General features: G+C 29.5%; 2 protein-coding genes across 2 annotated transcripts in view; one reads left to right on the plus strand and one right to left on the minus strand.

Moving 5' to 3' along the window:
- LOC113373953 overlaps nt 1-16,608 on the plus strand; it is an 89,399-nt gene extending 72,791 nt beyond the window's left edge. Inside the window, exons 6-13 of the mRNA XM_026614216.1 lie at nt 1,616-1,841; nt 9,706-9,855; nt 10,113-10,274; nt 10,409-10,520; nt 10,970-11,330; nt 13,755-14,269; nt 14,733-14,955; nt 15,896-16,608. Of these exons, the coding sequence (XP_026470001.1) occupies nt 1,616-1,841; nt 9,706-9,855; nt 10,113-10,274; nt 10,409-10,520; nt 10,970-11,330; nt 13,755-14,269; nt 14,733-14,955; nt 15,896-16,271 (2,125 nt within the window). The 3' untranslated portion in view covers nt 16,272-16,608. The remainder of the gene's footprint in view (nt 1-1,615; nt 1,842-9,705; nt 9,856-10,112; nt 10,275-10,408; nt 10,521-10,969; nt 11,331-13,754; nt 14,270-14,732; nt 14,956-15,895) is intronic.
- Nucleotides 6,588-7,836, minus strand: LOC113373071 (mitochondrial pyruvate carrier 1-like). The gene is made up of 3 exons (XM_026613400.1): nt 7,678-7,836; nt 7,512-7,612; nt 6,588-6,832 (listed from the first exon to the last, which is right to left on the minus strand). The coding sequence occupies exons 1-3, from the start codon at nt 7,746-7,748 to the stop codon at nt 6,648-6,650; spliced, it is 357 nt and encodes a 118-aa protein (XP_026469185.1). The 5' UTR covers nt 7,749-7,836; the 3' UTR covers nt 6,588-6,647.
- Nucleotides 16,609-17,254: the final 646 nt, after the last annotated feature.

The following is a 17,254-nucleotide window of genomic DNA, read 5'->3' on the forward strand; positions in this document are numbered from 1 at the left end:
GTTGATTATATGTTAGTGTCTCCTTTTTTATTTATAAGTGCTTATTTCTTATCAACAATCATAAAAAATTAGACAACACAAAAGGTGTATTACAAGCACCCATGATATAATATGACAATTAGATATAATATCTAAACTAGTGGGGTGTGTGGCATCGTGCCTTAAGGCAAATTGCTGGAACTTCCCGTACCGTAACGAAATGTTCGAGGAATACAGAATGTATTCAAATAGATTATTATTATAAACATTGTAACATTGTCTTATATTTATAATAATAAATATTAGACAATGTTACAATTAATATTTATAATAATAATAAGTTATATATAAACTGAATTGCAAAGTTGAAATAATTTGTATAAAGTATATTAGAACTATAGTCAAAATTAAAAATAAAATCTGAATTATTTTCGATATACAAAATTTAAAAAAAAAAAAGTTGAAATTTTTTTTTCCATAATCAATTACTTTGTTAAGACAAGCAGAAAGTTTTTTGAATCAATTAAATTGGACGCTTGGATCTCTCAAATACTGCCATTTTTTGTACATTTAGCGCCGTATCTTCGGAATGCCTGGGCCTGCCTTTGCTAAAAACTAATAACCATTTCCCCCAATCACTACCACTTGAATGTTTTTAGATCATTCAAATCGGATGCTTTGTTCTCTCAAAAACTCGATTTCTATCTTCTACACTCTTTGCTCTTTATCTCCGTAACTGCTGGACCTGCTTTTGCCAAAAACTAATCAGCACATCTCCTTATGAATAGGAATTGAATGTTTTTTGAACCATTCAAATCGGTTGACCCGTACGCCAGAAAACGTGAACGAAAAATTGTATCCATACATACATACACACACACACACATCCATTTCTTCTGAAGTATGCCAAAATGTTCAGAAACCTTCAAAACGTCCAGAAATGTAACAATCAATTTCGATTTTCGGCCCATTACAATAACTTACCCTACGGGAAGTTAAAAAAAAATACTAAATTAATCATAAGGAGATCAATTCTGGAAAAAAATCTTTGATAACGTTCATTAATAATTTTTATAGTGGTATGAATTCTCCCATTGTACGGAAATATATTTTCTGGTATTTCAAAATTAATTCGTTTTTTAAATTCCCTCATTTCCGAGTTTTAAATTTGTCGTCTACCCTACAGTTGTTTTTGATGTTAAAAAATATTGAGATTTTCCTTTATTAAGGATAACTATCAAAATTTGTGAAATTACTTGATGTAATTTGTCTTATTTGGATATAACAATATTTAAAATCTATCATTAACATGGAAATATAAATATGAGAAATTATGATAGTTATTTCAATTTAAATTAAACAGATTTTCATAAGTCTGGACTTGAAAAAGGTATTTTTCTAACTACTTGATTATTTACTTTCTAATGAAGCCAAACACATCGTAGGGAAAATAAACTATGTTAAATATTCCACTCCACAACTACATTATCTTTTATTCCGCTCTCTTATTATAATTCAGAAAACCTGCACGTAAGATAACACAGCATTTCGAGTATAGATCTATTATTGTTTAACATAAAAGTGTTATTTATTTTGATTAATTTTTGTTTATATGTGATTATTTTCTCATCTATAGAAATTGGGAACAATGCGATCCGGCACAAGATCAATTATCGATACGTGACGGCCTGGAGTCCTCGTCTCCGGAACTTGCTCGGTTGTGCGGCGGCGGCGGTGACGCATTTCCGGACGTCGTCACCAGCGGACCGGAAATGCTGCTCGAGTTCAGGACGTCGCCGAGCGACAGCCCATTTCATCCGGTGCCCGTCACCTATTTGCCCGGATTCGAGCTCGAAGTTCAGGTATGTCGCTTACTTTTTGTACTGTTATACTGTTCGACTTTTATGTCAATAAACAATGCAAACTTCTTTATAATCTAATACTAAAAATATAGGTTATAATTTATCATATCGAAACTTCATACTCGTCAAATATTCTTTTGCTCTTTTATAAATAAGTTTTATTATCCAATAAAAAAGCTTTAAAAATGAGTTATATTAAATAATCCATTTGCTGCATACACATATATTAACAGTATACAAATATATTTTCTTCGATCATAGATTGATAGTGTTGGTTTTATTAATACTATTAAAACTAGTTGGTATTGGTATTTTGCCTTGAGGCAAGTTACATGAACTTCCCGATGAGGACTATCGTTTGTCAGTTTTGCGTTACGATCGGCCCAACCGTTTCTTTGTAAATCGCAGAAAAGTGAAAATTTTGACGATTTTTATGATTTTTTTTGTGGTAGATACCATAGTCTTAGGGGCAGCGGTAGGTAAATCACACTAAAATATTACGGCCCTACGACAAATCGTTTAATTTTGAAAATTCGTCAAAATTTGCAAAAATTAGTATCGTTTTTTTGGCGTTTGTCAAAATTACCGATCATCGACGATTGCTTAAGAACGAGTGAACCGATTTCAGAAATTTAAAAGCCATTTAATGTATCTCGATAAGGATTATCGTTTGTCAGTTTTGTGCGACGATCTGCCGAGCCGTTTCTTTGTAATTTGAAAAAAAAAGTTAAACTTTTTGTCGACATTTAAGCTCATACTACCAAATCGATTTTAAAAAATCAAAAACTGTTCGAAATATATTAGGTGGAAATGATGCTGATTAGTTTTAGATGAAAATCTACCGAGCCACTTCCTTGTAATTAACTGTTGAACAAAAAATTTAATCCGATTTTTATGGAACTTGTTTTGACGATATATATCATGGTCTTACAGAATGTACTGAAATATTAATGCCTTACGACAAGTAGTTTAATTTTAAAAATTCACCAAAGTTTAAGAAAATGAGTAGTTTTTTTGACGTTTGTTAAAATTAAAATTAGACCATTTACTAGGTATAACAATAGAGTACTTGGTCTTAATAAACATACTAAATCATAAAGTCCTATAGAAACTGGTTCAAAAATAAAAATTATTGATTTTTGAGAATTAGCTTCGAGCGAGTTAACGTCTTCGTTCGTTTTTAATTATATGTAATAAATCCGCTCGGAATACTTTTAATCACTCATAAATTAATATTTTTTTATTGATTAACTCGATTATTTACACATATCGGGAAGTTCATGTAACTTGCCTCAAGGCAAAATACCAATACCAACTAGTTTTATTGCAAAAGCAGATTATAAAACTTAACAATTGCTCAAAACATTGTCATATACTTTATTTTCAGCGAAATGAATTTAAACTTGTAGTATAAGAATATGTAATGTCAAAATATTACAGCGGCCCTGTCAAAATTGTTTATCGTCCTTGGGCCCTTCAACGCTACGACAAAATTGCTAAGACAAGGCCTTACACTCAATTCTCGCACTGTTCAATCCCCAGAGATCGCATTGAATGTGACACCAAAAAATAATCCCACGCCACTCTTCTTTCGCGACGTTGATAAATTCGATATCATAAAATGAAACACAATGCTCACAGCAAAATAATTTAGGAGAGACCCTTTAGAACGACCGGATTAAGCATCGTTATATTGTAGAAACAGCGTGAAATGTTGATCAATATTTTGATCTCTTTATCCGACTTTAAAGTAATGTGACCAGAAATTCATTGAGCCAAGTGCGACAAATAAGATGAAATTATAATTGAAAATACGTTATCAAACAAAGTTTATAGATCTATTTAAAGGATTATAAAATATTTCCGTAAGATTGGTTATGTGGTACCCCCTAAGAAAATAAAACTTTAATATTTAGTGCAATTTAGTAAAAGAAAATATTTGGCATTTATTGAACTTTTATTAACTTGACTTATGACAACAATCACTATTTTTTTACTTAAGATATATGTTTTTGCGTTTTTTTTGAATGTGCTCTCGGTACGGTTAATGCGCCTTTCCAATTAGTCGCACCAACTATAGCCTTAGTGGTGCCTATTACTAAAAAGTATTATATATAATTCAGTCTGTAATCAACTTGTTTTAGTTATTAATTATCAAGTAGAACAGAATCATTAAATAAATTAGAATGCTTAAAAGAAACAAACGCAGTTTTAAAATTATAAAGTTTCTGGGTTTTAGCAATGGGCGATAAAAGTGTTCATGAAAATATACCCGTTATTGTTTACACCTGCTTGGTGCTTCCGAATTTGAGAAAAAGCTTTGCTATAAAAAAAACATAAAACTTTCTTGACGTAACATAAGTATAAGAAATGTCAGAATCATTTTATTGCCACAAAAGGCTTCGACTTAATCAAAAAAATTAGAGGAAACTTTATGAGAAGCTTACTTTTTAATTATTTCTGTTGCACAAAGTCGGACAGCCTTCCAATTTTAAAAGTTTGCCTAAACAACTAAATAGTTTTACCTAACAGTAATAGGTATAATTTATATTCATCAGACAGAATATATTTGGACGGCTTTTCTTGACTTGTTAGACAGTGGTACGACTTGAGCAACCATACTCTAATTTAAACAACAAAATTTTCATTTGACTTCAAATTTTGCATTTAAATAATTAGTTGTATATATAATTACTAGGTGCTTTGATCTATTCGGTTAGTTTATAAAAATCACGTTAACCCCTTAACTTAAAATGATGAGCAGAGCCCGCGAGCAATTGCTTGGCCAAAAGTGAATATTACGGGCATAGCCCGCGTACGATATTCGGGAAAGAAGCAAATATTACGCATTTCGGGCATGGTCCGGTATGTTGAATGCAAGTATTATAAAATATTTATTCATACGAAACTATAAAACACAAAATTATTTTTATTTTTGTGATAAACCGTACACTATGAGAGAAAATAGTCATAACGCCGCGCCAGCTTAAACAACTTTGGGCCGACATTTTCGAATCTAAATTGTAAGTTAAGGGGTTAAATAAATTGTTATTGATATTTAAAATTAACTTTATATTAAAAATTGTAGTCACATTCGTAAAATTACAATTATACATCTAATAAAACCTAAGTATATCGGTATTATAATTTTTTTTTGGATCACTGCCGTGTTTTGAATTTAAATACAATGTATTTATGTACAATTTTTATATTTGCTGACATATTTATATAAAATGTATTATTTGTATATTACGATAAATAAGTCGCAAACACCGCACTTTGCAATCATAAATTGTGTGTTACTATGCGATTGCGTGTATATAATTGCATATAAGAAATTGTATATAAATAATAATATTTTATTAACATTTTGATCCCAAAATACGTCAAATCTTGCTCAATATGTTTAAAATAAGTATTTCACACATTACTACTGTTTTGATGTATAATAGTTTATTGCGTGCATCTGAATAAAAAACGAATTAATTTGAAAACATCAAAATATTACTTAAACAAGATAAAATTAATTATATTTTTTCACCGCACGTGTTTCGTGGATATTGTTCTCAAATGTATGTATATTTTAAATCGATGTTTACATATCAAACCTGTACGTAATAAAGATTGCATTAAGATTGAAATTTCGATAACGTAATCTTATCAAACACTATATAAAAACAATATGAAATTAGATTCTACTCTTGTTATGACTGTCGAATATACTTAGCATAATAATATTTCTGGTTATTATATAAAGTTCACTTCTGAGAATAGATATATAAATTACTTACGAACAACTAACTAACACTAGCAATAAGTAAACAGTGCATTATTTAAATTTATTTTTATGTATTTAAATTTTAAAACTTAATTATAATATTCATTTTTGAAAAACTATGATAAAAAAATTATTTTTTCTGAAACTGGGCGGAAATGAACTCTTACCTTAAAGCCTTAAAACAAAAGTTGCATTAGCTTCTTGATATTAATGAATAATATTTTATAATAGAATACTAAAATACTTTAATAAGCATTCGGCCATTCAACAACACAAACTTCAATATTTTTTTATAATTAAACCACTTTCCGTAAGCCTATAATTTAGGATATTCGTTAAAACCTTGATCTATCGCTATTCAAAGTTTCATCAGATTCGTCAAAAAATTTCGGACGAAATTCACCAAAAACTAATCAGCATGATTACCAACTAATATCGTTCAAACGGTTTTTAAATTTTCATAATCTGCTACTTCTAAAGAAACGGTTCGGCCGATGGTCCCACAAATCAACGCAAGTTGTCACTGACTTGATCAAAAATCAAATTGCATTTGAATTTTCAAAATTGATGTAGCCGTTTTTGCAAAGTTTTGACTTTGATTCTGAGTGACTTCACGCGACAAGAAAGCACAAATTTAGCAAATTGCATTTACTGAAAACAAAATAAACTTTCAAAACAAAATAAAATTTGTGATAATTATTATAATTCATCAATAAGATAATATTTTTAAGCATATAATAAATATAGTATAAAATAAACATTTATATATATTCATAAAAATTCTACACTTAATTTTTACAATTTTGTGGAATGCATATAATGATTTTCATTATACAATAAAGCTTAAATGGAATGTACAATTAGATAAAATTTCAATTAACTAATTTTAATTAGATACATGATACACATTGCAGTAATAGTTCGCATTTAATGCAATAAGTATGACAGATATTTTCCATCTACCTATATATGCTTAAATCTTCAATGTTTATATATTTGTACTTTCATCATATTTTAATTAAACTAAATCAATGCTGTTCTTCTTTGACTTGTAAATCACTCGTATTGTCTGATAAGTAATGATATTTTACAAATCGAGATCCTTGAACAACCTGTGCTGTTGCATTTGTTATATGGCAAGCAAGAAGTAATAAATTTCTAGGTTGGACCTTCCAAGCAAATCTCATAAAAATACAGGAATATAATGTTAGAGCTGTAATAAAAAACAGAGAAAACAATTTTACAATTTATAATAATATAATTTAAACTACACCTAAGTCTGTTTTTACACGGTCTTTTTGTACACGGTTTTGATATAACACAGTTTGAAAATTGAATTTTTTTTTTAAGTTTTTTAAACGATTTTATTCCATTTAGCGCGATTTGAAATTTTATGTACTTAAATTTTTTTGTCAAATTTAATTTTTGCGATGTATGTTCATATCACAAAAAAGTATTTATGAAAGAAAGAAGTCTGAAACCATCGATAGTATCGATAGTTTGCGAACATTAGCTTAAAGATTTAAGTGAATTCCCCTTTAGCGCGTACAAACAATTTTTACTGGTCAAAGCAAATGTGAATAGCACTAATTTAGGGGAATTATTATTAAAATAAACATGAATTCTTGTTCTTGAAAATTCTTGTTTTTCACTAATTTTAATAGGTTTTAGAGAGAAGGACAAATCACCCATTTTTGTATAAGATCAATGTCTTTTTTTACACGGCTTCTTCTGGAACCAATCTCCGTGTAAAAACAGACTTAAGTGTATTTAATGTAATCGTTATAGTCTCAAGACTACATTCTGGTTTTACTTTTTTGTTATATCAATTATTGAATACAAGACTACGTGTACACAATGATTTCTATATATGTAAAAGAATTATACTTTACCAACAGTCATTTTTCCGCTTATATACTTCGGATCTTTGAATGAGTCGGTTATGGCAGCAATAGGTATGCCCCAATTCACAGCAGGTCCCCAGAAATGAGTGCTAAGACCATAATCGAATATTGAAATATTCTAAGTACGTAAAATAATTTAAAGAAAATAACTTACCTCATTAAATATTGTCTGAACTCTTTGCTTTTTAGCTGATCTGTTAATTTTCTTCCAATTGTTGCTGCCATTGTTAAAATGTATACACAAAGTATTTAAATATCAAACTTACAAGGCCAAACCTTAAATAACTTTTATAATAAAATGAAGTAAAAATATAATAATAATGTATTTAACACAAAGCACGAAATAAATATATTTTGATTCGTAATTTTTCTAATTTATATTTAAAGGATTAAAAGATTTATCAAAATCAGTCGTGCCATGTGTTGAATAAATTAATATAAACTATGGAATGATATCTAGAAACTTATTTATGCACATAATTAATTACACATATTTTTATTGGACAATCATTTGACAGTCCAATGTCAAATGACATTGGTTAACACGTGTAGATTTTTTTGACGTTTCTTTTTTGAGGTTAGAAAATGTTTCAGTTTCCATTTTTAAATAAAAAAAATAGTGTGTGGAATTCCTCCGCGCGGAAGAATTTATACTTTTTAATGTGGAAATGAAAATCAGTAGATAATTATAAATTCAGACGAACATCATTAATATCGATTTATTAACAATTGGCCTCTTTTTATTTTCAATTTTCGAGTGCATGGACATCAAAATCTCTAACCTTTCCAGTGGGATGGATTATTATAACTATAGTAAGATACCGAATGATTGACTTCTGTTTTCTTTAATATTTCTTCCAAAAACTGCATCAATTACAGCTTATTCAGAACACAATACAATACTTTCGCTTTACATAAATTTTTCTTTAATATCTGCTCTAGTCATAGATAAAAGAAGAGTATATCAAATTATCGCCGAATTATATCAAAAGTGTTTGTTTTTGACAAGTCCCTCAAATTGGACTGGATTGTCTTCGACATATCAACTAACACCTTGTGCATCCCTGCCATTTTGCAATGTATCATAAATAATCCACCGAGTTGTGGAAAGCCTAAGAAATGGATGTTAGGAAAACATTGTATGCGATAAGCCACATTTTACTTACTTTCATGAATTGCTCATTGAGCATTTTTACTGCCGTTTTGAGTTGTATGCAAGTGCAAGCAGCTTTCACTTTTTGTCTTAGAGCAACTTCTACTTTTTCCCTTAGAGCAACTTCTACTTTTTCCCTTAGAGCAACTTCTACTTTTTCCCTTGGAGTAGCTTCCACTCCTTATGATCAATATTGTTGGATCATTTCTATCATTTAACATTTTCAATCCCAATTTGTCTTTTACTCCTCGTAACGATATACAAGTGCTATTTTGGGTAATAACGAGCTACACACGTTACCGATTGCAAGAATGTTGTGTGCACTTGCACTTACATAAAAACATTGTTTATATTGCGGAAATTATATTCATTTTATTATGTTATATGATTATAGGTTGAATAACTTTTTATAAAGTTGCAAATATCTAGTTACACATTTTTAGTCTGCTCAAATATATTGCAAAGAAATTATATTTAATATTGAGCATTATCAAGTTGCCATTTATAAGGTCCGCGGAAGACCATCTACAGGTGATACTTCATTACAGCTACAGGCAAAAAATTGGGCATATTTTCCTAGACATATTCCATCAACAACAAATAAAGCAAAACCATCTAGAATATGCAAAGTAAGGGAACTAAGGGTGGGAAAAGAAGCGAAACAACTTGGGAATGTAAATCTTGTCATTCTTGGATTGCTTCGAAAAATACCATTCCGTTCAGAATTACTAATTATATATATATATTTTTTTTGAATAAATTCTATTTTATTTCTTATCAATTTGTTTTATATTCTAAGAAAATGGACCAATGGTTTTGACTTATAAGAAATAATATGTATAGTAATTTTATTACATGTTATTATTAAAACAATAAAATTTATATTATTTTATTATTACTTATTTATACTATCTAAAAAAATGAAGTTATTATATATTTAATTATAGTACATATGAATTATGAATTCTAAATCTTGCTGATTTTACTAATCTGTTTGTTACATGCTTATAATTATTCATTCCTTTCTAGGTAATATTTGTGAACACGCAATCACACAGTTATGTGCGTAATCCAGGACACTGTGAGTTTATTATAAGTGCCTTTGAGGGTTCTTCAGGAATTATAGAAAATCCTAGACATTCACTACCACCTCAAACCGCTTGTCGATACTATTTTCAGGTGAATTACTGTTTTCGTATTTCAAAAATATAATACTTATAAAGTTTTTTACAATGAATATGATACTGGTTATATTATAAATATTTCAATATTATATGAGTAGTTGAATTGTGCATTTATTAATACAAATATATTTTTTTAATGATCCTTCCTCTTTTTAAATAATAATAAATAATGCAATATGTTTTATATGATAATATCTATATACTATTCAAAAATATTCATTTAATTGAAATATTTTACTAACTAAAATATAGGGTAGACATCATGAGGTTGTGTGGTTATCGTTTGTAAAGTATCATGCAGCTCCTGATCCTGCCACTTTTGGACCGCCAACGGAGTGTTTTGCTCAACTTAAAATTTGGGATGGTAGAGCATCCCTTGGTAAAGATACTAATTCGGAGTCTACAGATTCACAGGTGAGTTTTTTTATAATTGATTTTAATTTCTTATGTATATGCTAACAAAATTTAAAGTGTGTACTCCATATTAAAAAGTATTTTTTACGTATAATGGTAAAGTCTTTATGGAGATTTTATTTTTATTTTTTTAGAATGTATATAAACAAAATGCAACTCTATTGGGTGAAATATGTAAAGAAGAAACTCCGAAACTTTGTCCTAGAAGCTTGATTTCAAAAGGTGCTCGGCCATGCTCTCCTACAGGTAAATGAGTAATGATAAATTTTCCAATGGTTAAAAAAATATAATAAAGGCGCTTTCAATTTTATATGATTATATCAATCATACTTTTTTTGTAAATAGTTTTAGATTCTGATGTGATTGATGTGAAATATAATATTCAATGGAATTGCGTATTATATTACTTATTGGACTATTGAGATTTAGAACCTTATATTAAACCTTTATTAAATATAGAATTGCTTATTAAAGTAGAAAGTATATAAAAATCAATTTAATCAGAATGCTAATTTCAGATTTCTTTGATACTAAACAACATTAGTAAGAAATATATCAAAAGTTACATATTAATTCAAAATAGAAAGCAAAATTTAATAGTGCATCAGTGATTTTTTTTACTATAATAAATAACAAAAATACAAGGATTTCTTTACATTGATATCATTCATATAAATCCGTTTTTAAATTTGCAGAGAGTTACTTGTCATCAGGGTCTGATATGACTCTAGAATACCGTGTTGGTAGAAGTGGTCCTGCTCCAATATTCAAACTACGATATGAATTTGTAGACATTTATATGGGAGGTGCTGTAATAACAAGTGATCCAGCATCCCATTCTTCAGCTCTGCTATCACAACCTTCACCTCTTTATCAAATGGCAGAGTCACCTGTGACATCAATAATTTCACCTTCGTGTAATAGAGTTTTTAGGTCTACAGCCGGAAGCAGAGGAGTATTTAAATCACCTCAAAATGTTTTTCTTTATGGAAGAGGAGGTGCACAAAATTTAAGTTGCATAATGAGATTTGAAGGGGATCCTGGTGAAAGCATAAGGTTTGTTTAAGTATAAATTATGTTATAATAATTATAAGTAATAATATCATTTTATTGCAATATTTAAAATATTTATTCAATATTTTTCAAAGAGTTAAACTTATACCTGTATTGGAACAATGATTGATTACTTATACATAATGTTAAATATCTCTGTCAACAAAATAATTTTGATTGAAAAACCCACTCAGACTGCTATGCTAGGTTTTTGCTTAATTGGTTGGGAATCGTGCTGATTATTTTGTTTCATAATTAGCTGTTGAAATTTTATACTTTTGACTATTTTTACGAAAATTTTTCAACGTTCAAGAATCATGGAATTAAAGAATATACTAAAATATTAAGACCCAACAACGAGTCAATCAATTTTAAAAATCTATCTAACAATAAATGAGTAGCGCTTTTTTGATGTGAGTCAAAATTAGATTTTTTATCGATGTTTCCTCAAAAACTGCTAAACCGATTTCAAAAATTTTAATCTATTTGATGGTACTTGAAAAGCACTCGCAATGTTTAGTTTTTTTATTTGAACAGATGAACCGTTTCTTTTTATTAGCAAAAAATGCAAAAAAATCGTCCTCGTTTTAGCCAAAAATCCTGAATCCATTTTGAAAAATCCAAAAACTATAAGAAAGATATCATTTGAAAATCTTGCTGATTAGTTTTTGATCAAAATCGTTCATGCAGTCATAATGAACATGCAAAAATATTAGTTTTACAAAATATATAAAAGCTATATAAAATTTGAATTGATCAATCACGCTTCAAAACTTACTTCGTGTATTTATTAGAGGCATGTTTGTAATAATCAGTAGAAAATTGAATAATCTGCAATAGTTTATAACATATTGATTTGGTATCGATTAAGTCAATTATTTGCACAAGTCAGGAAATTCATGCAACTTGCCTTAAAGCAAAATGCCATTACAACTAGTTTTTAATTATTGTGCACATAGAATTAGATATGTTGTTAGGTTCCCACGCGTGTCAGGTATTTCAATGCTTTTTATTTAATGTAAAATTTCGTAAAATAAAAAATCCGATGTGACACAGTAGGTATTATTATGCGAACGTGTAGATTAGATTATATAGCATATTCATTCTTCTAATCTAAGTCAATAAATCATACTTGTACTCGTACATATAAACAACTTAGCTGAATAACTATCATTTTTTCTCCACTTTTAGATTATATATGTAAATGGTTTCGTATATGCAAAGTTAATTGTGTAAGCTCCGCTTTAGTATCCCTATCGAACAAAAAGAACGTAATAAAAAAGATTACAAAACCCCCCATTTTGTTTTAATTCATATTGCAAACACGATTTTCTGCAAAATATGAAAATGCGGAAATTAATTGATCGGTACCGAAATTATTTTGGAACAAGGGAAAGTAACTTCGTTTTTTTCTAGGCATTCTGGCACGTAATTTTCGTACAATAAACCAATTTTTTAATAAATTTTGTATTGGCAGTTTTGATCGAATATCTTTTGTCATATTTCTGGTATTAGCATAATTTCAAGATCATAAATTTTTTGTTCGTTATTGCTAAAAAACTGGTCAAAGTGTTCTTTGACATGCTGATTTGAGGTAAAGGTTTTACCGCCTAAAAATTTTTTTAGTGACCGAAATAAGGGTCCGATGATGGCAGGTCTGGACAATATGATGAATGTGTGATTGGGTCCCATTCAAGCTACAAAAGCTTTTGGCTATTGACCAAACTTACGTGAGGTCTTGCGTCGTTCTGATGCAGTACTATACCTTGCTTGTGGGATAATTCTGACCTTTTCTATTGAAGTACATCATTTAGTTTATCCAGCTGATGTCATAAGGCATCCGAATTAACAGTTATGTTATCCTGAAAATGCTGAAAAATGAACAATTTCTTTAAAATCTTACCAAACATACAGCATCGCTCTTTTCTGGCAAATTTCAGCTTTGCACCATTTTGAGCAGGTTCTTCTTTTTTGTTTCATGGGTAATTGCGTGTAGTGTATTCTTTACGTCCCATTTGATATTCCTAATGACAATTCGATTCAAAATCTGATAATTTTCAGGACTTTTCAATCGGAATCGCGGACGCCAGTGCGAAGACACACGTTTCTCTCTCATTTCTATACACATCATTCAATTTTAGTTGGCTCAAACAGTATTTTTACCTTTTCGATAGCAAAACAGTAAAATAAGTCAAAAATGCTGCTTAATTTTTTCTGTATTTAAAGTGACACCATCCAAAAACTACTGCATGTAATTGATTAAGACTTAAAATATATTTTTTCAAATCATATAATAATTATAGGGCTTAAGTGTGATGTTAGGTTCAAAAAAATATAGTTAAATTCTGGTGGTAAAAAAACGAAGTGACTTTCCGAACAACCTTATATATTACAATTTTGCTTTCAATGCTTAATTACAATTTTCAGATTAACTATAGCACACGCCTCATTTGGCGGTCGAACTTGTGTGAACTACCACGATGTAAAATCAGGTCGTTGGCATTGTAATTACAGACATAGTCATACTGCTGATGTTAGAATATTGGAAATACCTTGGGATGGTGTAGCTATACAAAGAGACTGCATATGTTCTAATGAAACACTGCCAATAATTATATCCCCTTTGGCTTCCCATACTTTAGAACTGCATTTCAAGGTTCTTATGATGGGTGTTGAACAAGATTTCAAAGATTTTTCATATGAAGGTACATATGAGTTTCTTAGCGATGGTTGTGATACAGATTGGGATGAGAGAAAATTGAAAGGAATAAGCGGAAACCTGGAAATGAGATTACCACAATGTCCACCTATTGCTCAACCCTGGCTAATTGAACCAGAACTCAATGCTAGTCATCTTGTTTTAAAACTTAATGGATTCTGGTTGCCTGTGAAACCACCAATGGAGTGTCCAGTGCATACACGAATAGTTGTTTATCCTGCTGGTAAGAACATTTGTTTTATTTTTTATATTCACAAAAAGATTATACATAGCAGAAATTAATACTTGTAAAATAACTGTTTAACAATAATTATTTACAATGATATTAGAATTAAATTTTAGCATACTCATTTTTAGTATTTTTATTAACAGTTGAAAATTATGAATTTATATATAACTTCAATACCTATCACTAAAATTTTATTAGCATTTAGCCTTAAGCATCAACTTGTTAAAATATTTTTGAAAATCTTTTTTTTAATTGATACATACCTTACTAATATATCAGGTAAATTTTTAGCATTTGAAAGGTAAATTTAAATGAACGTAGCTCAAAAATTAGCGCAGTTATCTTATATATTACAACAATCAATGGAATGTTTTCACCAAAATATTTACTTTTGAAATATTTTTTTTTTAACTTTTGAATTATTAAATTTTATAATAAGTTGTTACTTTATTTTTAGCAAATCCTTCAACTTACCGAGAACTTTGTCCATTTGGCTCAGAAGTAGCTGTGTTTTCGGAGGGATTGAGAGCTCATAATATATTAGGTCCCCCTCATTTGACTCATTCAAGAAGTTTAATCGTAGAAATTAGGCAGTCCAATGCTCATGTATTGACAAACTATAGAATATCATGGATTGAAGTAATCGGTGGTCCAGATCACTTGCATGATTGTGCTTACAGGTAACTTATGATATTCAATCATTATGAAACTAATTTAATGATTCAGCATTTAGAAAGAGGTTAAAATATTTATTTTGTACCTACTCGCATTTAGTGTGTTAAGGCCATGAACTCTTTCTTCATGCGAATTACCGTCAAAATAGTTAGGGAAGATTCACAATTAATGACTAAGAAACGGCGTGGCCGAACTTGTCAGAAACTAATCAGCATGATTGCTTAAATTTCTTAAATTTTCAAAATCGGTTCACGATAATTGGCGAAAAAAATTGCACTTTTCCGCTTATCAATCAGCCCGATCGTCTCACAAAACTAATCAACGCTGAATTTGTAAAATGAATCTTGTCGGGAGGGCCTTAATATTTTAGTATGTTTTTTAATACCGTAATCTCTACCATCATAATAAGTTTCGTCGAAGTCATCTGAACAAATTTTTCATATTTAATTACGAGAAAACGGCCCAGCTGATCTTTGCCAAAAATTAAGCAGCACGATTCCCATCCAATTTCTATCAAACAAATTTTGATTTTTTTAACTGAATTTTTGAAAATGTTAATTTAAGATAAAGGGCTTGAGCGATTAACGCTAAAAATGATAAACTCGAGTTACATCGACCGGCTTTAATTTTTTTTAAATAGTTGAAGCCGTTTGGATAAAATGCCGACGAAATATCGAAAAATCAACTCATATACACGCACACCATATCCTTTTTCCAAATTTAGTCTAATGTCGAGAAAACATAAAATTAAGAAATCGGATTTTCCACAAAATTACAAAATTCTCTTTCAGAAGTTAAAAAGTGGATTTGGCCTGATTTATAATATTCTGATTGTAGTAGGTCCTAAATATAAAGAATTACGTTTGTTTACGCAAGCAGAATGAAATTAATATTAACAATTCTGGTTTGGCTTATCCGTTAATTTGCTTATATATTTTGTTTTAGGTGCCCAGAGTTAGAAGCATGCCTTCCAGCTTCCCTTTGGTGTGACGGTGTCGTGCATTGTCCGTCTGGCCACGACGAGTCGCCAATAGTCTGCCACACTCCATCGCCTTTGAAACCATTATATGTCGGCCTAGTAGCAGCTGCATTTACAATTTTGTTAGCAACAATAGCAGGATTAACAGCATGTGCAAAACGTATAAGAAATGAGAAGAAGAGCAGTCACTTGCACAGTAATGGTGCACAATATCCAGTTCACACACATCAATTGCCTTTGCCCATTCATAACACACATCTAATGAATCACACTGCGCACCATTCTCATACTAGGCAGCTATCAGATGATCTATACTATGATGGTAAAGATAGTTTCTGTTGACAAGAAATGGAAACAGCTGTATAATAGTGATATTTTTATACGATAATGGTATAAAACACATTTTGGAATTTGTGAATGCAGTGTCTGTTATGACTGTGCTGCAGCCTTATTACATTGGCATCATAGCTCAATGAATGACTTCTATTGTTCTAATGACTGTTGTCAATATTTGTATTCACGATGTGGTAAGTTTTTTTATGAAATTGTATATATGTAGAAAATGACACCTATTTATTTTATTTAGTAATAATAATGTATTAATAAAAATGTTATTGTGTGAGCATGTATGACACTTGCTCAAATTATTTTAAACTTATCTAATATGAATTTTACATGAGGCCAAACTCAAGTATTGATGAAGTGTTATTAATATGTTTTAGTAAATTCAATTTTCAATTTTTATATGACTTGTGATGAAATTATAACGGTAAAATTTGATTTAAGATAATTTACTTTGAGCAAAGTTTACATAAGCCTTTAATCTAAATGAATGTTGATTTTTATTAGTTAAACTTGTGGATCTATTTTGAAAAGATGATACATTTATAAATAGAAGACCTATTTTATTATCTTACAATATGAAAACTAATCTATATTGCAGGATAAATATTTTTGTCAATAATAATATTTTTTTGGATATAAACTACAGCTACGGATGCTGCTCTTGCGGTATTGCATATTTTATGTATCACTGTTGCATTTTGCAAATAACCCCAAATAAATGTATTTTCATTTGACAAACATATATTTGTAATTTGTTACTTCATAATGTAAACTAATATCCTTATTCTGAAGCATTGGGTTTATGGGAAATCATTGCAATATTTGATATCATCTTTATTTTGGCCTAATTGAGTCAGAAGTCTGAATGCAATATTAATATAAAATTTAGTTTTTATATTAAATTTGTATTGTAATGCATACTGGTTACATAGTTGTATATTTGTATTTACAGTTATACATATGAAAACAAATAATCCAAT

Source organism: Ctenocephalides felis, unplaced genomic scaffold, assembly GCF_003426905.1.
Source record: "Ctenocephalides felis isolate EL2017-DRISC unplaced genomic scaffold, ASM342690v1 CF-g0.4_SCAFFOLD_01604, whole genome shotgun sequence".
Classification (NCBI taxonomy): domain Eukaryota; kingdom Metazoa; phylum Arthropoda; class Insecta; order Siphonaptera; family Pulicidae; genus Ctenocephalides; species Ctenocephalides felis.

Bases quoted from the DNA above. Each gene is read 5' to 3' on its own strand.
- LOC113373071 (XM_026613400.1), bottom strand. From the start codon at position 7,748: ATGGCAGCAACAATTGGAAGAAAATTAACAGATCAGCTAAAAAGCAAA. The intron at 7,613-7,677 runs GTAAGTTATTTT...TTATGGTCTTAG, and splicing joins TTCAGACAATATTTAATGAG to CACTCATTTCTGGGGACCTG. The intron at 6,833-7,511 runs GTAAAGTATAAT...TTTTTATTACAG, and splicing joins AAGCGGAAAAATGACTGTTG to CTCTAACATTATATTCCTGT.